At 43.2% G+C, this 24,274-nt stretch overlaps 2 protein-coding genes across 9 annotated transcripts in view; one reads left to right on the plus strand and one right to left on the minus strand.

Annotated features, from left to right (window-relative positions):
• The window catches only part of SGPL1 (sphingosine-1-phosphate lyase 1), a 60,870-nt gene extending 56,004 nt beyond the window's left edge, over positions 1-4,866 (minus strand). Inside the window, exon 1 of one of the 2 annotated variants that reach the window (XM_053306049.1) lies at positions 4,730-4,866. In XM_053306049.1, coding sequence (XP_053162024.1) covers positions 4,730-4,732 — 3 coding nt within the window. In that variant the 5' untranslated portion in view covers positions 4,733-4,866. Of the gene's footprint in view, positions 1-1,254; positions 1,630-4,729 lie in introns of those variants that run through there. The other variant, XM_053306046.1, reaches the window with a different exon arrangement.
• Positions 4,387-24,274, plus strand: part of TBATA (thymus, brain and testes associated) — a 73,920-nt gene continuing 54,032 nt past the window's right edge. Inside the window, exons 1-7 of one of the 7 annotated variants that reach the window (XM_053306042.1) lie at positions 5,092-5,367; positions 10,627-10,654; positions 10,848-10,904; positions 16,951-17,198; positions 18,147-18,317; positions 20,554-20,645; positions 22,144-22,308. In XM_053306042.1, coding sequence (XP_053162017.1) covers positions 10,858-10,904; positions 16,951-17,198; positions 18,147-18,317; positions 20,554-20,645; positions 22,144-22,308 — 723 coding nt within the window. In that variant the 5' untranslated portion in view covers positions 5,092-5,367; positions 10,627-10,654; positions 10,848-10,857. Of the gene's footprint in view, positions 4,495-4,979; positions 5,368-7,839; positions 9,127-10,626; positions 10,655-10,847; positions 10,905-16,950; positions 17,199-18,146; positions 18,318-20,553; positions 20,646-22,143; positions 22,309-24,274 lie in introns of those variants that run through there. The other 6 variants (XM_053306043.1, XM_053306040.1, XM_053306045.1 and 3 more) reach the window with 6 other exon arrangements.

Genomic DNA, 24,274 nt, shown 5'->3' on the forward strand with positions numbered 1-24,274 from the left:
GCTTCATTCCTGCACACACTGAGAGGCATTCTTGTACTGTTGACCTAATGTAGAAAAGATCAGCCTAGACTGTTCTGACTTAGCAGAGTCAGCAGCATAACACTGCAAGTCTATAATTTAAAAAAACAAAACAAACACATGACATGTAGATAATTGGACTAGAAAATGAAGGATTTTGTGTGTCGTGTGTGTGTGCTTCTTGGCCTAAATTGCATCCCCTTATATGCCTGATAGGTTACCAAACCACCCCACCCCCACCAAAAAAAATCACAGAGCAAGAAGCTGAAAGAGAGACAGTCTGAAATAAAGGGAAACCACATAAAAGACCACTTGTACATACATATTAGTGTAAACTAGGAAAGAAAAGAACAGCAAATGAGGATTAGTTAGAGAGTAGTTCTCAGACATAAATATCTTGATCAGGAAATGGGGAAAGAGAACAGGACCCATCCTAACATTCACCTGGAAGTAAGTTCCAGGGGTTAACATCCAGACAAAGTTACTTCTGAGTAGTCCTATTGAAATTTAGTCACCCTTAGACTTAGGATGCTATTCCCTGAATAGCACTATTATTTGGTAAGTTAGACTGGATGTCAACCACTGATTTTAACTGAGCTTGAAAAGTACATATTATGGGTAATAACCCTGTGAATGTTCAAGTTCACTACTGAAAACTGAAAACACAAGCACCAAGGGCCTGATCCAGCACAGATGATCTGCACACAGAAGCAGATTTCTGCACATGCAGCTGATGCAGATACACATCTGGATTTACATCACAATATGTGAATGCCATATTGAGCTGGCTGGATGTGTGTTTTGATGCAGATGTGCCTCCCATAATCACTTGCTGTTACACACGCCAGGTTGTGTGTATGACTACAGCTGGATCTGTGCCTGTATGATTAAACTTCATTCTTCATATAGAATTTAGAAAAGTTCCTCATTATTCTAATAACTGTTTCTTATTCAGGATGTCTGGGGCCCCCTGCTAACTTGGCAAAGAGGCACCTTTTAATGTGGTGATTCTCTTTATTTAGCAGGGGGAGAGTAACCGGCCCTATCCACCCCCAGCACAGTACCGCCAATGACTGTTGATGGTGTCTATCTTATGTTTCTTTTTAGATTGTGAGCCCCTTGGGAACAGGGATCCATCTTATTTATTTGTTGTTTCTCTGTGTAAACCACCCTGAGCCATTTTTGGAAGGGCAGTAAATAAATAAATATATAAATAAGTTTATACTTGTCACTTACCCTGAATGTGCGGGGTGGTGGTGCACCATTTAGAACTGGAGAGCACATTCCCAAAACCTGAAGCCTGTAGACTGACACTATCATCTCTCCTCAAGACTAGGCCTTGACAAATTTTCTTTTCAGATTTAGAAGCAAGCCCAAAAATTTAGAAGCCAGAGGATGGACACCTGACAAAATTACTGAACTTAGTGATAGACACTGTGGGAGTGCGAGGGTAAATGGGCACCTCTTTATCCTCTTTACAAGCAACCTATTTAGAACAGGAACAGGGCTGCCTGGGACAAATAAATATTGTATTAAATGCTTCTGAATATTCTAGTCCAGGAGTCAACATTAAATGTCTAGGTGTAATGGCTCCCAGGCAACTAGGATTTGTCAAGCCCTAGATCACATTTTATTGTCATCAGCCTGATTTACAAAAGAGTGTCTTGGGCACACAGTGAAACAAATGACCATTTCACCATATGCCTAACTCAGCTCATATTTGAACCATATTTGAAGATGGCTTCACAGATGACTATTTTCCTTATCTCCCCAAGACTTTCCAACATAATGTCTGCATTGCAACTATAGTTTTTACAATGTAGTAAGTCAAGCAGTATCAAAAAAATTATGAATACAGCAATATAATATATCCACATGTACATTTGTACATAAATAAATATTCATATATTCAATATCCAAGCATTCACATATTCAATATTCAAGCACTGAGGAACAACTCCCATAATAAGTCTGATCAATATTTATCCTCAATGCTATCATCCTTGGGCACTCACAGAATTGTGATCACGTAGCAAAAATTATTGTGTGAATCAGCAGTATGCCCTACAGCCCTCACAAATGCTTTTTGGAGCTACTCTACGATCACTGGAATCATCTGATGTGCTGCCAGTTTACCCAACAATCACCCCAAGTCTTTTCAGCATAATCTCTGCATTGCAATCATAGTTCTAAAATATAGCAAGTGAAACAGTTGTGGATAAACCCAACTATGTTCCAGAAGCTCTTAATATACTAAAGAAATTAAGCTTTAAAAGAGATTTTGCACTTTTCTTTCTCCCCATCCGTTGTCTCTTCTGACTTTCCAGTTTCGTAAATTCACAGCTAGGAGAGTAATTCCATGCAATTCTTTGTCATTTGCTTTTGTATATTAGAAACATAAGAAGTGCCTGTCAGACAGTTTCACCACTTCTCCTGTCTAGTTATTTCTGTTTGTTGCTGGGCAACAAAGTGGGAGGAGGAAGGTCACAGAGGTGAAGAAAGAAAGAACGGGGAAGTTATCTAAAGAACCAATACAGGGTGTTTTCCAGATTACAAGATTTGCACCACTTAAAGTACAACGGTATTAGGCAGTGGCTGGAAACTGCGAGAAGAGCGGTTTTCAATCCATTCCTCCATGCATCATGACAGGGTTGTGGCCGTTCAAATTGCCCACCAATGCAGTGGGCAGGGGCTGTCCATATTCCACCAATCGCATTTCACTGCCCCCTCCTCCTCCTCCATTTCGGGCCAATGGGATCACCCAAGGAAGATTTTTAAAAAAAAAAAAAAAATTCTCTGGGTGCTTTTGCGCAAAACAACCACTGGGGGAGCACCATGGCGCAAACTACAATCCTTGCCTCCATATGAAGCAAACAAAAAGGGATTGTGCATTTGTGCAAGAACCTGAGCAAAAAATAAACAAAAAAACAATCATATACAGAGAGGGGCTTGCTTTAGATATTAACAAATCTTTGAACTGCAAAATGAGCCCTCCACACCACATGAGTTCAGTTTTCAGGCTTGCTGGTGAATGATTCACACTGGGCTTCCTTGCAGTAAACAAGAGGGTGGGCGGGTGGAGTCTGTTGCCTTGCAGTAAACAAATGGGATTGCACAGTAGTAAATGTTTCAGTTCAATGGGCTTCCTCTTAGTGAGTGGCCAGATCCACGCTTGCCCCAAAAGCAGAACGCAAGAGGAAGCAACAATGGAAGAAGAGGTGCTATGCAAAAGCCGGGCTAGGACAGCAAGGGAGAGAGAGAGAGAGAGAGAGAGAGAGAGAGAGAGAGAGAGAGGAGCAGCCCGCAGGGAGCTCGCCCTACTTTCAGAGGGTGTGCACAGGGCCCCCGTCTTGTTCTCCTTTGCCAAAAGCCCCAGCGCAAAAGCCCCAGTGCGCACAGACACCCCAGACACCAAGCCCATCTAAGAGACCTCTAAGAAGAGAGGCTGCTTTTCTGGCTCCCTCTCTGAATGTGTGGATTGGGGAAGAGGGAGGCAGGCAGGAGATGGGGCTCTTTCCAGAAGCTGAACATGAACACACACACACCCCCATTCCGTGGCTCCCCTCTGCCCCAAGCTTGCCCCCTCCACCCACCCTCCTTCTTTCTGTCCCTGCCCACCCGCTCGCTCTACTATCCACACTACACTACTTTGCAATGCACAAACTTCTGAACAAGCCTCCTAAAAAGGGGGAAATACAGCCACTTTCCTGCCACACATTTACCACGTTATAGAGCTGAAACACATCAATAAAATTCGAAACAATGCATTGGAAATATGGACTGCACCCTGCTGACAGTGCAGCGGCTGTGATGTCGCAACATGGGCAATTTGGAGGGACACTTAGTCGGCATGTTGCAAATCTGTTGCCAGGAAGTAATCTGGAAAACACCCAGCAAAGCACAAAGGTGCTGGGGGAGGAAAATAAAGTCTATTAAGGGAGAGCAACTCAGATCTCTGAGATCAATCTAGGAAGACATGAAGTGCACGGAGTACAGCATCTGGAGAGCAGTGGTTATCACACCACTGGGAGTGGGGAGCAGCACCATCTCTGGACGCGAGGAGAGTGCAAATTCTGAAGTTCAGGACAGGATCTCCAAGACATATTGAGCCTTCCTTCCATCATCGACCAAGACACAGATGGGTTGAAAGTCCCTAGCAGAAGGTCCCCATTGATCCACATTGGTGGGGGGAGGGGGTTAGCCCCATCATCCCAACCTGATCTGGAGAGAACTACTGATTTACTTATGACCCCCGTTTTAGGACAGGTCCGAGATGCCTCCATCTATTTCTCTTCCAATGTCATTTTGGATTAGTGTCCCTCTCAGCCCCACAGATCCTGGCACCCCATCGTAGGCTGCCTGCCCCCGACCCGACAGTGTGCCAGGATGCAACATCTGCTGCCCGTACTCACCTGTGGAGCAGGTAGCTAGTGCTGGGCTTAGGCGAGGAAGGAAAGAGAGCAGAAAGCAGACTAAGTAAGTTTACCCATAGAAGCGAGGAGCGGGCGTGGGGCGAAAAAGAAGTTTGCAAAACTGGGACAGAGAGAGAGAAGGAGGGGGGGAGAGAGAGATCTCCGCGCACCGACTCAGCTGCTGCGGTTACTCCCTGATGTGGTTGCAGATTCCCCCATCATCAGAGAGCTCAGCTCAGCTCAGGCTCGCCGCCGGGACGGAGGCGGAGACGCAAGGCGGAGAGGAGCGAGGGGCTCACCATGCTGCTCTGTGGCCCGTCTCTCCGCAGCGTCGTCGCCCCGGCTTCTTTGGGCTCCTTCCTTCAAGGGGTCAGCGGGGGACGCTGCTGTTAGTTCTTCTCCTCGCCGGGTCGGAGGAAGGCGGCCTGCCTGCTTCTCGCTGCGCGACTGACGGACTCGCTTGCCCAGCCGAGAGGGAGGAGGTGGAGGGGGCGGCGGCCGACTCTCGTTCCACCTCCCTCGGTCCTCTTCTCGCAGCTGACTGGGCGCAGAGGGCGGTTGGACAGGCGGTCACAAGCGCTGCCTGCTAGTCGTAGGCCCGGAAACAGGCCTCCCCAGCCTTTCTCGAGTCCCCCCGGAGCCAGCTTGTAATCACAGCGCCCTCTGCAGCGGCCCATTGAACCAAAGTACATCCGGCACCGCACTTGCCCCCCTCCTCCTTCAGGAGGCCTGAACAGAGATAGGAGAGAGAGAGAGAGAGAGAGCAAACTCCGCAGCCACGACAGCGACTTGAGAAAAATCCCCTCGCACCTCTGCCTAGTATCGTGGCCTGTTAAAAGCAAAGGAGGCCGGTCGGGGACAGCAGGGGGAGGGAATGGTGACCCGAAGAAGCCTCCAAAACGCGTGGGCCAGAAGAATACATGTTTTTGATGTTAAGGTGCCACCCAGAGTGTGTGTGTTTGTGAGTGTGTGTGGAAGAGAGTTTCAATTGTCTTTTAGGAATAGGAATACAGGAAGTTGCCATATAGTCAGACCATGTGTCCATCTAGCTCAGTTTTGTCTTCACAGACTGGCAGGGGCTTCTCCAAGGTAGCAGGCAGGAGTCTCTTTCAGCCCTAACTTGGAGATGCCAGAGAGGGAACTTGGGACCATCTGCTCTTTCCAGAGTGGCCCCATCTCCTAAAGGGAATAGCTTACAGTGCTCACATGTAGTCTTCATTCAAATGCAAGCCAGGGTGGACCCTGCTTAGCAAAGGGGACAATGTGTGCTTGTTACCACAAGACCAGCTACAGTAGACTAACACAGCTATATGCCTAAAGTTGCCCTTAAGTACCACAAATGCTACCATCAGCCTTTTACCTCCTTCAAATTTATCTAGTTACTGGCTATGTTTATATTTCAAATATACCTTCATTTCCTCCATTCTTTTCTTTTTAAAGCCCCCCCCCCCAGACACACACTTTTTGATCCATCCTCATCTATTATTTGCGTCCAAAGCCCTGAAACGTGTCACTTACTACTGGTGTCTTGACTTTCTATCCTCAGACACTATCCATCCGTATCTTGGCTTCTGCCTTCTGCACTTCACCAATAATGTCCACTCCTAAATCACCAACAATCTCCTTTGACAAGTTTGAAAGTCTCTACTTGGTCTTCATCCTTGACCTTGGCCTCTTTGCTGGCTTTGATATTACACAAGAACTTCTCTCTCTATGCACTGTTTCCAAATTCCATGGCTTTCAGGGCCACCTATCTGTTGATGACATCTATGTATCTCTACCTGGAACTTTTCCTTTCCGTCTAATCCCAAATCCCCAGCTGTCTGGTATTTTATGCTTACATGTTTCGTTGCAGAATTAACATACATAATATTTATTCGGTCATTTGACCAGCAGTTTTACAAATACAAACATTTCAAACATGAACTAAACGTTAGAACATGTTTTGCAGAGAATATAACAATATTTTGCCGCAGTTCTAATTTTAACTGAATTAATAGTTGTAATTTTAGCAGAATTAATATATCTAAGATATATTTCTCAGACTTAATATAGCTAAAATCAAGCCTTCCTCTCCTTGAATACTCTCTGTAGCCGGCCACATATCACCCACCCTGTTATCAGGCACAAAATCATGGCCTTATGTTTGATTTTTCCCTGTTTACTCTCTGTTGTATTCAATCTGTCATCATATACACTTTTCCATGTACAACATTTTGCAATAATATAGCTCTTCTCCACCTAGGCAAAAACTGGTTCATGTTCTAGTTCTCTCTTGCGTTTTATGCGGGGTGGGTGGTAACATTTCCCCCCTACACCACTTGGTGCTGAAAATGTCTTCCAAAGCATCTGTTTGATCCTGAAACAGCTATTCTATTGCCTAAAGTGTGGGAGATGGAGTGTGCAAAAAACAGGGAAGACATAGAGGTCAAGTCTATCAATGGCTTCTAGCCATAGTAGTGATATGCCACCTCCAAATGTGCAATATCTACTGCCAGACTCATTAAGCTTCTGAACACTGGTTGAGGAGCAAGAGTGGGAGAGGAGGATTGGCTTCACCTCCTGTTTCTGCCATTGTGGGAAACAGGATGCTGGACTAGATAGACCTTTGGTCTGGTCCAGCAGGGCTCCTCATGCATTATACTGTATTTTTACATATGAGGCATAACCCTGAATCTTTTGGCATCAGTAGTTATCCTTCTTTCCCCTGTGAATTCAGTGGATTCAGGCTGCATTTTTCACCAATATATATTCATGATAGGAACATTAGGATAAGTCTATAGGCCTTGAGAAATGAATATTGTCACCCCAGAATGAAGTACAGGAGAGTGTTGGTGTTTATTAAGGAAAGGATACAAAATAACAGAGAACATACCCTAGATCAGTGTTTCTTAACCACCGGTCCGCAAGGTGTTGGGTACCAGTCCGTGAGGCATCACTAATAAAAATCACCCCCAAAAAACTATTTTGAGCTGGCAGGGGCCAGCAGGAGCTCTCTGGAGTTCATTTCCATGCCCTTGTTGCTGGATAGTTTTCATTTCACTTCCTCAAAATGAACATTATCCAGCAGTGAGGGCTGCCTAGAAATGAGCTCTGGAGAGCAGCCTGAAATTGTTTTTAGGGGGGTGCCGGGGGGGAGGAGGGTGACCCCCTTACTCAGGGGTGTATCTAGGGGTAGGGCAGGCAGGGCACGTGCCCCGGGCGCCAGTTGAAGGGGGCGCCATTTTGTAAAATTAATTTTTTTTTAAAAAATGGCTGCCAAAAACAAAATGGCCACCGTGCATGCTCAAATGGCCTTTGTGAGGCTCTAGGTCATGCCAGGCTTTGCAGAGGCCATTTGAGCATGCGCGGTGGCCATTTTGTTTTCAGTGGCCTTTAAAAAAAAAAAAGATTATTTTTAAAAACGGCCACTGCACATGCTCAAATGGTCCCTGCGAGGCCAGTGGGGTGAGGGGGAATCTTTGCGAAACCCCCCAGCCTTTACGAAGCCCCCCAAAGGGGCTACGGGTAAAAATAATAATAATAAAAATATAATATAAGACACTGTACACATATTCAGCTTGGCACTATGTACAGAGAATCAGGGCTTGTGAATACTGAGCTGACGCTTAAGAGCTAGGATTGTATTCATTTGCTCTTACTTTGCTTTTTGTGATAAGTGAGTTAAATGTGATGTCTTGCTAATATGGCTATTAATGGTGAGTTTGTCTTTGAATCAGTGTGAAACCCCTAATATTAAGGCCCACTGGGAGTTTCTTGCTCTCTTTCTCTCATTTTAACTGTCTTTCTGAAAGACTAGAATATATTCCAAGCAGTGACACAGTTTACTCTGCATATCCTTTAATTATTTACAGAGTATCTGGGAAAAGTCAAATTCTCCATTGATTTTTAAAACTTATGTAATGGTGATGCTACAATGCATAGTAGAGAATTAGACGGGCACTTCTGTTTAGTTTTCCAAGTACATCTCCACATATTATTTGGGTATTTCATGAGCCCCCACATACTGAAATTTGTAGTTTTCCAGCATTTTTTGGTCTGGCTAAGTCCACTGCTAAATAGTTTTTGAAATATTAAAAGATTAACGAGCTTGACTTGTATTTTTCAGCTGATATTATGGTCAAGTTATCTGAAAGATGGGTGTCAGATGCTTGGACAGGGGGCGCAATTTCAGTGTTTGCCCTAGGCACTATTTTCCCTAGATACGCCTCTGCCCTTACTAACTACTGGTTCAGGAAGCTGTGCATGAATAATGTACCGGTCCATGACTCCAAAAACACTGAGAAACACTGCCCTAGATAACAGAGAAAATGCCCTAGAGAGCCTCAGTACTATTCAGGATAACCTTCAGGAACAGCTGAAACATATTATTTCACAAAAATGCTAAGGTGAATTATCCTAGTTGGCATTTGCTTCTACTGAAATCTTTAAAAGAGAACTAGAAGCCGATTCTGGGGTTAATCAGGGAGAAGGGGGGTCCTGAACAGCAGAAAACAAAACGGAGCAAGGAGAAGGGAGAGATGGGACGAGCTTGGTGTTGTCAACAAAAGTGTTACCTAGCAACTTTGACACAGTCAGGAACAAAGTAAGTAGACTTTTTATGTACAGAAGTTAAGCTATTTTGCAGTTTTTCACCACACTGTGCAGCAAAAAGGGACCTCACACTCCCCCCATGATTGTGGCAACAATTTAAATGGTGAGTAATTCCTTTATAAATATTGCATGAAAGACCACATCTGGCATTTGTGACTTTCTATGTTCAGATGCCATAGCTGCAAGCAAAATTATCTTGTGCAGATCCTTTAAAAACAATGGTTTTTTGAGAACTAGGCAACCGAAGCAAAAAAGCAAACAAAGAAATTATTTGTTCTATCAGGTTTGCTGTACATAAATACCATGCATCAGCAGGTTATCCTCATGAGCATATCTGAAAGGATGGAGCACCTAAATGCATACTTTCTTTGTATACTATGTCAGCATTTAAATTAATTTCAAAGTAAAAATGACTGCTGATTGGGGACTACCGGGATTCTCAGATATTGATACTTTTTTGCAAGAGCCTTCAACAATCACATAAAAATATTCAGTCTCAAAAGTGGAAGTGGGGTGAAGGAATAATGGATGATCAAAAAGTTTTAATTATTAAAACTCCTTCATCATCCATTATTCCTTCATCCCACTTCCACTTTTGAGACTGAACATTTTATGTGATTGTTGAAGGCTCTTGCAAAATTGTGGCTGACATCCTGACTTATGAAGCACTAGTGCCTCATGAGATGAGTCACTGCTACAGACAAGTTCCAGACTAATGCAGCATCAATACTAGTAGTATCAGTACAATACTAGCAAATTTTGATTACCTCCCTTTCCCCCAGAAAAGGGGGGAAATGTTGCCTAAAAATATGTTTTCTATGTTTCCTGAAAATATATCCCTGTACACTGCACATCCCTCACTGACATTTTTTTAGATTGCAGCACAGAGTGCTTCCGAGGGGAAAATTCAAGGGGGAAATTCTAGTGGTTGGGGAGAAAAAAATTCCCTCCCCTCCCACCAGTGCAAGTGCTGTTGTTTAGTTAATCAATCGCATCTGTAGCACTTTTGCATCTCACAAAGCACTGGCATTTAGGACGCCAGCCAATGCCTATAACAAAGTATATGCATATGACAAAATATTTATGACGAATAAAGTGACATTTTAAATTAATTCTCTTTGGTGTGTGAAAGGATGGTGTATAACCACTTACATAGTTATGTAGCCCAAATTAACTAGATCACAAGCAGTTTGTGTTCTGATCTAGTCGATATGCCCAATTAACTTGTACAAAGGAAGATTTGTTTAGAGAAAGCAACTAAAGCGGGGGGAGGGTAGTGATTATCTCACTCTCCTCCATTACATTTGTGTAGTTAGGAAGCTACTGATCAGGGCTAATGTCACAGTACAGCCTTGTTCTGTGCTCTGCTATGCTATCTACCACTAGTAGATCATTCTCTTCTCCCATTTCTGTTTTCACATTTGGCTTTTCTGTGTTACACACTAAGTAGTAGAAACAGACCAGTTATATTTGAGCAAATGTTCTAACCTTGCTTTTTGTTACGTTGACCATTTATGGATCCCGGAGCTCCACACGTAATATAATAACGTTCAATTGTTATGAAATTTAAAGCCCAGAAAATATTATTTTTCCTACTTTATAGCTGACCGACTTAAATCAAGAAAGAGCAGGTGAGTTGTCAGTCAAAGCAATATATTATTTTGGATTGGTCATGTCATGTTGCCTTATTAATTAAGTTCATTTCATATCATAGCATTTGTGGGGAAAGATCCCCTTTCTCTGCTGTTGATATCTTGCTAGATCTGTACAACTACTATATGTACACTTGATTGCAGTAATGTTGGTTCACTTCTTGTTGCACAGAAAGAAGAAAATGACCTCAGACATGAAGATCTCCAGTCCTCATCTTCAGCAGATTGTGTGAGTACCCAGCAGAGATGGGAAAAATACTTCTAAAATGTATTTTAGATACAAAATACTTGGTAAACAACTAATGAAAATAAAAAATAGCATTTTAAACTACATCTTACTACAAAATACAATGCCTGAAACAAGTTGTTCTAGTAAGAACTAATCAGCTTACTTTCCTTTCTCTGTCTCTACAACTGGACTAAGTTTGGTTCAAACTGAGGTCCACAAGCTAGATCTCTTGCACCTCAAATGTTCACACATCCACCATCTTGGATCGGGGTGGTTGACATCATCACAAACTACACAATTGAAGTATCCCTGTGTGTCACTCACTACAACTGTACCAAATTTTGTCCAAATCGGTCAGACAGTCCTGAAGTTAGTGCATTTGCACCTCAAACTTTCACACATCCGCCATCTTGGATCGGGGTGGTTGACATCATCACAAACTATGGCATTGAGGTTTCCCCTTGTGCCCCTACAGCTGGAGCATATTTGGTTCAAAATCAGTTAGGTGGTTCGCAAGTTAGCCCACTTGCACCTCAGAAAGTTTACCATACACCATCTTGAATCAGGGTAGATGACATCATCACATACTATGCCATTGAGGTATCCCTGTGTGTCACTCACTACAGCTGTACCTAATTTAGTTCAAATTGGTTAGACAGTCCACAAGTTTACCCACTTGCGGCTTAAACATTCATGTGTCTGCCATCTTAGGTCTGGGGTAGATGACATCATCACAAGCTATGCCATTGAGGTTTCCCTATGTGCCCCTACAGCTGGAGTAAATTTGGTTCAAATCGGTTACGTGGTTCACAAGTTAGACTTGCACCTCAGGAAGTTTACCGTCCACCATCTTGAGTCAGGGTGCATGACATCATCACAAACTATGCCACTGAGGTGTCCCTATGTGTCACTTACTGCAACTGTACCAAATTTGGTTCAGATTGGTTAGACAGTCCACAAATTAGCCCACTTGCGCTTCAGATGTTCATGTGGCCACCATCTTAAATTTGAGTGGGTGACATCATCACACACCATGCCATTTGGGCATCCCTTTATGCCCCTACAGCTGGAGCAAATTTGTTTCAAATTGATTAGGTGGTTCATAAGTTAGCCTAATTGCACCTCAAAAGTTTATGCAGCTGCCAACTTAAATTGGGGTGGATGTCATCATCACAAACTACGTAGCTGAGGTGTCCCTATGTGTCCCTATAGCTGTAGAAATTTTGTTTTAAATCAATTAAGCGGTTCATAAGTTAGCCCACTTGCGCCTCAAAAGTTTACATGTCCGCCATCTTGAATCAGGGTGGATGACATCATTACAAACTATGCCATTGAGGTGTCCCTGTGTGTCACTCACTACAACTGTACCTAATTTGGTCCAAATCGGTTAGGCAGGTCACAAGTTAGCCCACTTGCGCCTCAGATGTTAACATGTCCTCCATCTTGGTTTGGGGTAGATGACATAATCACAGACTATGCCATTGAGGCTTCCCCTTTTGCCCCTACAGCTGTAGCAAATTTGGTTCAAATCGGTTAGGCAGTTCACAAGTTATCCTACTTGCGCCTCTGATGTTCACATGGCCGCCATCTTAAATTGGAGTGGATGACATCATCACACACCACGCCATTATGGCATCTCTATGTGTCCATACAGCTGTAGCAAATTTGGTTCAAATCGGTTAGGCGGTTCACAAGTTAGCCCACTTGTGCCTCTATGCTTCTGCCATCTTGGATCGGGGTGGATGACATCATCACAAACTACACTGATTTGGTTCATATTGGTCTTGGCATTGCATTGTTTATGGAGGGGGAACACACACACACACACACACACACACACAATGCCAGGTGATCTCATAAGCCTACTGAAAAGTAGGCTAAAAAGGAAACTATTTTGAGATGTTTGTTATTTATCCAAACTTATTTCCATTTCCTGTAAACAATATAAGTTTTTCAAAGATCAAGTTGTACCTTCTGGGGCTGTGAATCGTCCCAACAAAGGAAAATAACAGTTCTATGGGACCACTTGATTTTAGACTTGTATTATAGCTAAAAAAATAGCCATTGGACAATACCCATCCAACATACTAATGTGCTTGGATTTGTCCTGTAAAAACTGAAGTATTTCCAGCTTTATCACTCAATCAGCTCAATAATTCCAAAACATGAATGGGAGACTAGAAGTATGAGCACTGTAAGATATTCCCTTTAGGAAATGGAGCCGCTCTGGGAAGAGCATCTAGGTTCCAAGCTCCCTCCCTGGCATCTCCAAGATATGCAACCAGGGCAGACCCTGCTTAGCTAAGGGGACAAGTCATGCTTGCTATCACAGTACCAGCTCCCCATCATATTAGGAGGAGAATACCTCCCAATTAATACCTCCCAATTTTACCCCGATTAATCCACTCACCCCCTTTCTTCTCTCTCTATGCAGTTAGGTGGGGTGGGAAGTTTACAGGAGTGAGTGACTCAGAAGAATTCCCCTAAACCCAAGCTGTTACTCAGTTAGAAAGCGAAAGAAAGCTTCTAGTTTATATACAAATCAAAAGGATTTATTTGTATATCCTCGAAGAAGGAAGAAGAAGAAGAGGAAGAAGAAGAAGAAGTTGTTTCTAACTGCCCCATAAAACAATGTGGTATACAGATTAGATTGCTAGATGAGGACTGGGAGACCCAGGTTGAAGCCCTCACTCAGTCATGAAGCCCTCATTCAGTCAGATAACTTCATGATCTTGGACACTCACTTTTTGTCAGCCTAGCCTACCTCAAAGGATTGTTGTGAGGATAAAATGGGGGGAAACAAACTTGGGATACTGTACATGGAGTAAGTTGCTCCTGTGAAGCAGGCTGCCTCCTCAATGTGACCAACTTTACAGGCTGTTGTGAGGGAAAAGATGGCTTTTAAAACTTTAGAAGCCTTTAATCCAATCTAAGCAAGCATGACTGCTAGATTTCCTGTATTGTTCTGTGTGTTCCACAGTGATACTAAGGCTGTTCTCATGACCAGCCTATCCTAAGTCACATATCTCAGCACTCCTGTGCAGCCTGACCCTCTTACTAAACCCGGTTGTTAGCATTATGTGTCTCCTCAGGCCGTCACAGGCTTGCGATGATCTCTCAACTGTGCAGGTGTGCCTCAAAGTTGGCAAAAGACACTGAGCCAAATGGACGGGCCCAGTGTCGCTCTGGCCGCCGCCAGGGGTGGGGGAGAGAAGGACTGCTCCACTCACCCCCCGGCAGCCACCCCTCGGTTGCACGGTGGCTGTAATTTTAAAAAACAAACACGGAGGTTCAGTGGGGAGGGCACAGGGTGGCTACCAGAGGCTCCCTGGCCATTTGGAGGCCTCCTCGGAGCTTGGTGGCCACGGACTAGGTCCCCAAGGTCCAGGGGTTAGAGCGCGTCAGAAAAGGCTGGTGGAGGAAAAGTATAACATTTGCATGTCCTTTTAAAAAGCAGTGATCTTTATTGTTGAGCCAATGAGCTGTCCTAGGATGTTGAAGGGAGATCTCTTTGAAGCTGTCATTACTGAGGTCATGATTTTAAAGTTAAGCACTTTCAAGCTCCATTTCCAAGCACATTTATGGCAGCAAGAGAGCTAAGCTTGTGCCTAAATATCCTCCATTGAAATCAGAGCAATTCCAGTGTGCTTAAGTGTGTATGGATCATTACTAGTTGTGAATCAAGAGGAGTCACAGTTCAAGCCCACTTGGAAGCTGTGCACCTGGCTTCTCTCCCCTTAAATGCCTTCTCCCCTTAAATGCAGCAACGTGGAGACTGGCTGTGGGGAGTCAAGAAAGAACAAACCTTTTCTTGATAGGGCCATAACTGCAGAATGGGGCTGTAGCTCTGATAGAACATCAGCTTTGCATGCAGGAGGTCCCAGTTTCAATCCCTGGCATTTCCAGGTAGGGTTTGGAAAGACTCCTGCCTGAAACCTTGGAGAGCCACTGCCAGTTATTGTAGACAGTACTGAGCTAGATGGACCTATAGTCTGACTCAGTTTAAGGTACTTCCTATGTCTCCTGTGTTCCTATCATATCTTTTCCAGTTGGCAATGGCTGGAAAAAAAACCTCCAATGCCAGTTTATAATGCCATAAACTCCAATGCCAGTTTATAACTGACATTGGAGATTTGGGTTCCAAGGCTGAATACCAGGAGCTTTCCCAGACAGCAGGCTTTACCGCAGATTTTCTGTGAAGCTTTACTGAGGTTCAGAGTTGCCCCCCAAAACAGTGCAAACTATGCAAACAGTGGATTTTTTTTTACACTGGATATAAATCAGGCTACACTCTAACATGCAATGAAAACCTGAATAGTATGTGCAGTGCTCCCCAATAGCTCGCAGGGACTTTGGTGTAAATTTGGCCAATATGTGAACACGCACCTCCGTTCTGGAAGTGATGTGAACTAAAAGCTGGGTGTGAAAGACTTCCACGGGTTGTATCCTAAGGAATGGAAATGAAAGGAAGGTCACACAAATGAACTTTCCTGCCTTCTTCTTAGTGCACAGCAGCCCCTGCAACCTACCCCCACCATCCACTCCCGAGGGTCCAATGATTCTCTGCAATAGGACTGAATGGGGTGTGGAGGGATATAATAGGAGATTGGCAAAATTCCCTCCACCTTGTGTGAACAGAAGTGTGCAAGAGGCAGGTTCTGAAATGAATCCTAGCCTGATACCAGTAAGCTCTGGCTAAAATTAAACCCTCAAAACTGGTTGTACTATTCCTCCAGCTGTTGAAAAATACCTGGCTAAACAAACCTTACTTACAAACTGTGCTTTATCTGTCTTTGAGTGCAGAATGATATATAGGATAGGGTGTCCCTCCAAAGTAGGTGTAACAATGTTTGACTGGGAAGGAGCTATCAAGGGCTGCGAGCTCTCCATTGACAATTATGTTAAGTTGCATTTGACAGTTTCTGAGGCTGATGTTGAGAACGGGTCTCTCCAATGACAGCATGCTGGCTCTGTTCACCTCTGTCAGGCAAACATTTAAAAACCATAGCATCTGAACGTAACCAATTGTCCTTCCCTCAGACAATTTCTACAAAGCACATACTGTACACATACTTGCTGTGTGGTGATATCATCAAAGCTCAAGTTATGCTGAGCTGTGATTTCCAAATGACACAACTGAACAAATGTTTCTGGTTTTCCAGTTCTGTTTTGAAACATTACCCAAGGAAACAAGCAGTGCATAGATAATATGCTTCAAAGGTTCTTCACAATAGTATCTATTTTATGTATGCTTGTGATGCAAAGTTTCCTGTGATAAATGGTCAGCAAACAAGCCTTTGAGTGAAGGAGTTTTGCAAGTCTTCAAAATATGATCTAATTGGTATGTCCAAGACTCTGGGTCACCTTTCAAAACAGTCAGCAGAGAAGTTCTTAAATGTTCAGTTTTTAGATTCTTCAGCAAATTTTCTGGAGTTTGTATATCTCAGGTTTCATGATCATGTGACTAGATTTTCTCATATATGCACAGCAAATCTCTTACGATATAGAAGCATTCCTGCACACATACACAGAATCACTCATACTGTTATCTTATGAAATTGCCTTTCACAACAGCTTTTCAGGTAAGTACAAAATCTAGGATTATTGCCTTCTTCTATGCAGAGGAAAAACAAGACAAAACAAAAAGGAATTCTCCTGTTCATCTAAAGAACAGATTCCATAAAGATACTAGCAAACAGTAGCATCGGGTTCCATTCCAATTCAGGCAAATTACAGGTGTTTTTGTTGTTGTTTTGTTTTAATCCCATGGATTTCAGTGGGTGAGGTAAATGCACTTCACTGTCTCATTGGAATCAACGGGGCATACAATTGCCGAAGGTTGGCTGAATCATACCCACTGGGAATTTTAAAAAGAAAAAAAGACCTTCATGTGTTTGGAATAAGAAGTCTTGGAAGTACATAACCAGCAAAAGAAAGTAAATTTCACTGCTAGGAAGACAGCAGCAATGAGGCATCTTTTTAGATCACTATTGCATCCCAAGGTGTGTGTTCATTGTGATAACTGTCATTTATCTTTTTATTCAAGAACTGAAAATACAGTTACTCAAGACAAAATGGAGAAGCTGAAAGGTCCAGTTGCCAATTCTTTCAAAAGCAACAACATAACCACTCTAGCAGGGAAACTTAAACATGTGGCCCTGAATACCCCACTCCGGTTTAGCATTCAGGCCCCAAGGTCTCAACTGCAGAGCACTGCTCGGTTTGGCAGCCTCAGCCATCACTCTTTCTTCTCCAGACACAACCCTCACCCTCATCGAGTGACTCATATCCAAGGTAAGCACTTTAAACTGAGGGGAAACATGAATGTACTTTTCATGTTTGTTGACGGGAAAGGAGGAAAGGAAATGAGGAAAGGGAATTTGCCTCTAAATACCAGTTTCAGGGGAGCAACAGCAGGAGAAAGGGCATGCCCTCAGCTCTTGCCTGTGGGCTTCCCAGAGGTGTCTGTTAGCTCACTGTGTGAAATAAGATAGGCTTTGGGCCTGATCCAGCAGGGCTGTTCTTACGTTCTTTTGAGCAAGTTCAGGGATGACATAAGAAAACAGAGGAATTCGTACAATGCTACAACACCATGTTGCTGGTTATAGTCCAGTTTGTAGTAATATATTTGTAAGCCACTTTGATTCTAATTCAAGCAAGGTAGGATAGAAAATGTTAAACGTGTAAAAAAAAATTATATGGTAAACACCCCTTGCCACCCACCACTTCTCCATTGCAAATTGCCACTTTCCAATACCCTTGTGTAGAGAAGAAGTGATGGCAGAAGTTTTAATACACAAGGTGGCTATGGAATGTGTAGGTTTTGTCTTAGACTGAACCAAGAACTCAGCAGAATCCAGCATGATTCCTGAGGTACCTTCATCATAACTGGCCTTGCTATGCATATGTGTGCTACACGTCATCATATGCCACAAAAACAACTTCACATGCCAGTAAGTTTAAAGGCAGAACTGGGACCTTCAGAATCTGAAGTGGATTTTAGAATGAAAGTCAGAAGGTTCATTAGAAGTTAAGATGACAATCTGAGTCTGGTGAACCTTTTCCAGAGCAGAACTAGGTGGCTGTACCAATCTCTGATTAAAGATAGTGGCCCACATAAGTTGTGCTACGTGGCTGGTGGTGTATCGCCCACCTAGGACAGCACTGTATATGGGTCAGTATATGATTTTACAGTGTCTCTCTTTCCTTTGATTTGCCTATGGATGTCTCTTTCTTTTCCAGGTCTGAATGGGGTTCCTGTTTGCATGGTTAATGATGAATGGTCTGAGCAGACCATTCTTCCACCTCATCCAATGATAAAAAGTCATCTTTGTACATCTGTTTTGGCAGTCCCTGGGGTTCAAATGCCCATTGGAGATCCACAGCCTATTCCAATCCCCATACTGTCAATAGGTTAGTATGCAACACTGATTGATTGATTGATTGATTGATTGTTAAATTTATATACTGCCTTTCATTAAAACAATTCCAAGGTGGTTTACACAGAATTAAAAACAAAATTATAAAAATGACACAAAATATTATGCTAAAAATACAAAACAAATCTGATTAAAAATTCAAAACACAAGCATAAAAACAGTACAAAATAAAAAGAAGCAGCAGCAGAGACAATCATATAAAAGCCTGGGTAAAAAGCAAAGATTTAACATGCTCCCTAAAAGCTGTGATGGAAACCGAGGAGCGGATAGCCACTGGGAGAGCATTCCAGAGCCTGGGGGCAGGAAGGCCCTGTCCCGCGTGCACGACAACCGAGCCTCCCTTATTGTCAGCACCCAGAGCAGAGCCCCCTCAGATGACCTCGTCATATTTGCTCTACTCAGCTGTTGGTAGGATATTCAGGCTTAACCAGGATGCTCTGGTCAAGGCTGAACTATACTTCCAATAGCAGACAAGAGTGTGGGGATCCCATCTGCTGTTTCTTCACTGCAAAGCAGCAGAGGATAAAATTTGAAGGGGAGATGAAGCAGTTCTCTGTTTGAGAGAGATTGGAGAGGTATACATTACTCTGCCATCACCAACCTTGCTGTCATTTTTCAATTTGATCAAGTGATTTCTACCTGTATTATACAGTTGTTATGTAGGTACCCATGCCTATTTTCCAGGAGCCACTGACCATAAAAATGTGGCAGCACTAACTGGTGCTGGCTTGTTAAAAAGCCCAAGTTAACAAACCGTGATTTGTCATATCACCCCTGACAGAGGTCTTCTGATGCCACACAGTGCACCACCATCAGAAAGCACTCATCTGAGAGTGACTTCATGACCTGTAGTCTATCCTAGCCAACAAGTATTGTCAATCCAATTAAACTATAGACTGCTATTAAATCATACCAAGATACATTTGCCTCTGTGCTTAACACATCCTAATTAGAATGGAGAGAGGACTGTTGCTGAATTGGCCGTCAGATACTGCCAAATGTTCAACAATTATTGAGAAACTTAATCTTCAGCAGTAACCCAGTGTTGTAGACAAAAGCTATGTGGTGTAAAATACTCCCTGCACATTGAAAACTGGCACATTAAGGAGACAGCTAGAAGAGAGCCTTTTAATCCTCACTTGTAGTCTATTACAGTTCAGAAACTGACACATCACATGAAACCGTGGGCCATATTTTATTTTTTTTAATTATTATTATTATTATTATTATTATTATTATTATTATTTATATTCCGCTCTTCCTCCAAGGAGCTCAGAGCGGTGCACTACATACTTGAGTTTCTCTTTCACAACAACCCTGTGAAGTAGGTTAGGCTGAGAGAGAAGTGACTGGCCCAGAGTCGCCCAGCTAGTATCATGGCTGAATGGGGATTTGAACCCAGGTCTCCCTGGTCCTAGTCCAGCACTCGAACCACTACACCACGCTGACTCTCACTCCTGTCTCAAAGCCAGGAGCTACAATTGAACGGGGGTGGGGACACAAATGTCCCTAGGCCCCTGAGGAAGGGAGGCCCCCTGGCAAGCTGACTGGCAGCTTGCTCTTTGCTCTCTCCCTCACACCTCTCTGAAGAAAAAGGTGGAGAGATGAGGGGCAGGGGCCCATCTTTAGGGATGAGCCCGAAGCATTTCAGTGGCTCTTTGGAGAGGTGCCAAAAGATTTCAGCGCAGGGTGAAGGGTTCCCTTAAGGGGAGGCAAGCAGGTCCTACCTGCCCATCCTCCAAGCCCCCACTGGACCACCACGGCACTGTTTAAGTGTAAATACCTCTGTACAAGTGGCAGCTTGTGCCCCTTTAAAACACTGTACCACAGCAATAAGATGCGTCCCCCGGCATCCCTCGCACATAAATGGCATTGGCACATGCACTTGCTGTGCCCCTGCTCAAAGCCTGCTTCTCACTTTACATAGAGGCAAACCCAGTTTGTCACCAGTTGTATGCTCAGCAAGGAGGTGTGGCCAATCATGGCTTCTCCGTGGTTGGTCTCTATATGGTACTCATATTGGTAAATAAACTCATGTCTGTTGTATGTAGGGTTAGTTTTTAGGTGTGTACTTAAAAAGATATAATGTGTGAATGTTCTTCTACTGAAGATACAAGGCAGCTTTTGTAGACAAGTCTGAGGTGCTTTTCCTCATGTACCTCCCCCATTTGTGTATTGTCCTATCCTGAGGCTTCTTCTCTCTCATGTAGGCTCTTTGTCAGATGCATGGCGAGAAGAACTGAGGGAACTTGCTGCAAAAGTGAGAGCTGCCTCTTCCATTGAAACAGAGAAAAAGACCACCGTGAGTAGGAGAATGGGGACATTGTGGTGATGAAACATGGGTTATAGTTCTTTATGCAGAGAGAGAGAGAGAACAGTGCTTATCTTTTCTTAAGTTTTCTGTTTTATAACTGAATTAAGTCTTGGACCATTTTTGTTGGTGATGGATTCAGGGTCTGGTAACATCTGCTTTTACATATATCTGAATAACTGCGTTCTAATTTAAACAATACTCAAAGATTAATGACCATATGTTTACCATGCAGATAGTGGCCATAACCTAGTACATAGTTTTGAACATTTTATTTCTGTTGAAATGAACATGACTTAAGTGTGCATAACTCTCTGCTGGATAATGACTATGAGCTGGGAGTAAAGCTTCAAGATTTTAACATCCTACAGATATAGGGATGTAAGCACTCCAGTCCTTATTATTGCTCAGAAGTTTGACAATAAGATTTAGTACCTGAGAAGAGACCACTGAACATAGGTGAAGGAAGTTGTGCACTTACTTTCTAGTTGTCAGTCTCCAACTAACCTTCTAGGACAGCTGGAATTATTCTCAGTTTAATCTCCTTGGCTGATTACACATGCTAACCACACAACAAAATCATCTTTCATCATGTAATGGCTAGTCTTGAATGTACCCCAGATCAGAATTAAGGAGCCAAAGAGTTAGAAGTACTTGAATTGAAAGCAGAAGATACTTGTAATATTGTGGCAACCAAACTTGGGATAATGAACTAATAGTACTTTTGGAGAGCTTTGTACACCCATAAAGCGCCAACAAATGCTGCAAATCACTCACATTTATAAACAGTGGCTGATATTATGTGCAGTGGTACGGTGCCACTGCATCTGATGCAGTGGCACATCATGTCGGGGCAGTTGCAGACTTGTAAGGCAGCCCTAATGCTGCCAGGAATGAGCGGATGTGCAATCAGCATTATTGCAGGTACTCCCATTCATGATAATAGAAGTAACTGTGGTAGCACTGATTGCACAAGCACTTGTTCCCTACAGTGTCAGGGCTCCTTTATGAATCCACAACAGCCTCAGTGCAGTGTGCAGTGGTGCCATATCACAGTGCGTTATGTCAGCCATTAAATTTAAGACCCCAGGGTTTATGGTATTTCCTTATCACTAATGTAAGCACACAGTACCTGAGTTTTAAACCTGAGCTGTGTGTCTTTTTTCCTCTGCTGTTCATCACCAGTAGATGGCCCAAAAACTTCAGCTATAAATAAAGGGAGGATATTTCAAGTATAATACCTAGCTACTGTGTGAAAAGAATAATTTCTCATATAAACTGTTGGAACCCTACAGAAACTTCTTTGAAACAGAAGCTGCATTCACAATAGATCTTTGACAAATGTGTCCTTCGCTTATTGATGGATAGCACCCTGGCTGTATGTTCAAGTCAGATTCCAACGATAGAACACCCCAATGTTAATCTTCCATATCTAGTTTCTAGGCCTCCTAACTTAGTTAACTGTATCTTCTTATTCCTGTAATTTAAGACGGAGAAGTCTCGGAGACAGACACAATACTCAGAAGAAACCGGACGTCTCATTCCTCCTTCCTCCCGAGCTACAACTCGCCATTCATCCCGTCAAGTGCAACGGAACAATGCCAAGAATAAAGGCAAAGATGCTACTTTGTCTTTCCAGGACCAAGAACTAATAGTAAGCAAAGCATAAAATAATGAAGCATCTGTTCCATACTGTTTCTACACCACACCCCCTGTCAACTAACTGATGATCATGTTTTATATAAGGCTGCTTTTCCATAAACACAGAGGTGGAAAGGCCAGGAAATTCATAGAAGGAGAAGTAAGCAAATAAAGTCTCTGCTCAGAATAGGCAACAATAACATAGACAATTATATCTCAGGCTGCAATAAGAAAGTGAGAGAGCTCTGATGTGTAAGCTATAAAAGTACTACTTTTGGAGCAATGAAAGGGAATTCATTGCTTCTTTTGTTGTTACACACTCACATATACACACCCCAATATCTAGTGTTCCATAAGACATTGGGATAGTTCTCACGATCCTTTCGATGTTGGAAATGGGAATTGGAGATTCCCATGGTGTGCGTGCTGCCACAGAGTGTGTCATGAGTACCAACAAAAATGGCAGTGATGTTGGGTTGGCAGTGTGCCAGCCTGAGCTCCTCCACCCAACAACAGATCTAATATCACCGATGTCAGGAGGACCTTGGGCTGGCACACTGCCACCCTGGCATCGCCACCATTTTAGCTGGTTCGCATGACACACACCACAGGAAGAGCACACCACGAGAATCTCTGGTTTCTGTTTCCCCAACATTGTGAGGATCATGAGAACCAACACATTGTTATGTTCCCTTTGCTTTGAAGGAAGAGTTATTAAAGTACTGAAATGCAAGAAGACAGAACCAGAGTTGATGTCAGTGATGAGAAACAGTAGAAAATGTGATGCAGCATGACTGTCTGCACTAATTTTCGAGAAACACGTTGCACTAGTTTTTAATCACTTTCTGCACTGGAAAAATGGTGAAATCTGATTCCAGATGAGCATTTTCTGGTCTTCCCCCTGCCCTCAAACAATGCAGACTGAACACTGACACTTAGGGCTGGTTTATACAATTACTACAATGTTCGGAAGTAGTTAAATCCCAGGTCGCTGATCCTGCATGTGGGAAGCACAAAACCTCCCAATCCCCAGTTGGTGCTGTGCCAACATGAGATTAACTGGGATTGCTGATCTGAGATTTGAGCTCCATTGGCCAATCCCAGTTAAATGTCCCTTGGAGCACTGACAACCAGGGATCAGGAGGTTTTGTGCTCCCCATGTGACACACTCTGCAGGAGTGCACATGGCTCAGTGACCTGAGATTGGACAGGTCTACTATTATTAGACATTGTAGTAATTGTGTGAACCAGCCCACAGTGTTCAGTGTTCATTTCAGGCTCAGCAGATGGGGAATTGCATGTCCAAATGCTCTCCCATATATCAAAATATCATACAAAGCTGATTGTCAAAATATCCATACAAAACTCACATGTCAGGGAGAAGGATTCTAGCCCAGCCTTCTACTTGGGATACTATGTGCAGGAACTTGATAGATAGATAGATAGATAGATAGATAGATAGATAGATAGATAGATAGATAGATAGATAGATAGATAGATAGGAATTTTCTACCTGCAGGAAAGATAAAGCCTAGCAAAACTGCACCACCTGACTCTTTGGATCATATGCTTTAGCCACGTGTGAGCTGGCTGAAGCATGAGGAGAAATCAAGAATGGGTGTGTAGTAATGAGTTGTGTGAATGATCTCGCCACTCACAGCATGCATGAGTCTTCACTTCCCAACCTCATCTTCTGCATCTAGAAAAAAGCAACATTTCCTAAGACATTCCTTCTAACATTCCTTCTCTGGAATCCATGAACATTAATCTACTGTAGATCTGGACAACCTGTCAAGTACAATCCACCAGCTCTGTATGGTCCAACACAACTCCTGATTTTGATGCCTGCCTAGGACTGCAAAAAAGGAAGAGCTGTCAAGCACTAGGCAGGCCATCATGAATGGCTACTAGTCTATATCTGGCTTGCAAGTCACAAATTCAGAGCCAGCCCACCAATGGGTTGTGGTGAGGCAGAGGCC

Source organism: Hemicordylus capensis, chromosome 3, assembly GCF_027244095.1.
Source record: "Hemicordylus capensis ecotype Gifberg chromosome 3, rHemCap1.1.pri, whole genome shotgun sequence".
NCBI classification, from domain to species: domain Eukaryota; kingdom Metazoa; phylum Chordata; class Lepidosauria; order Squamata; family Cordylidae; genus Hemicordylus; species Hemicordylus capensis.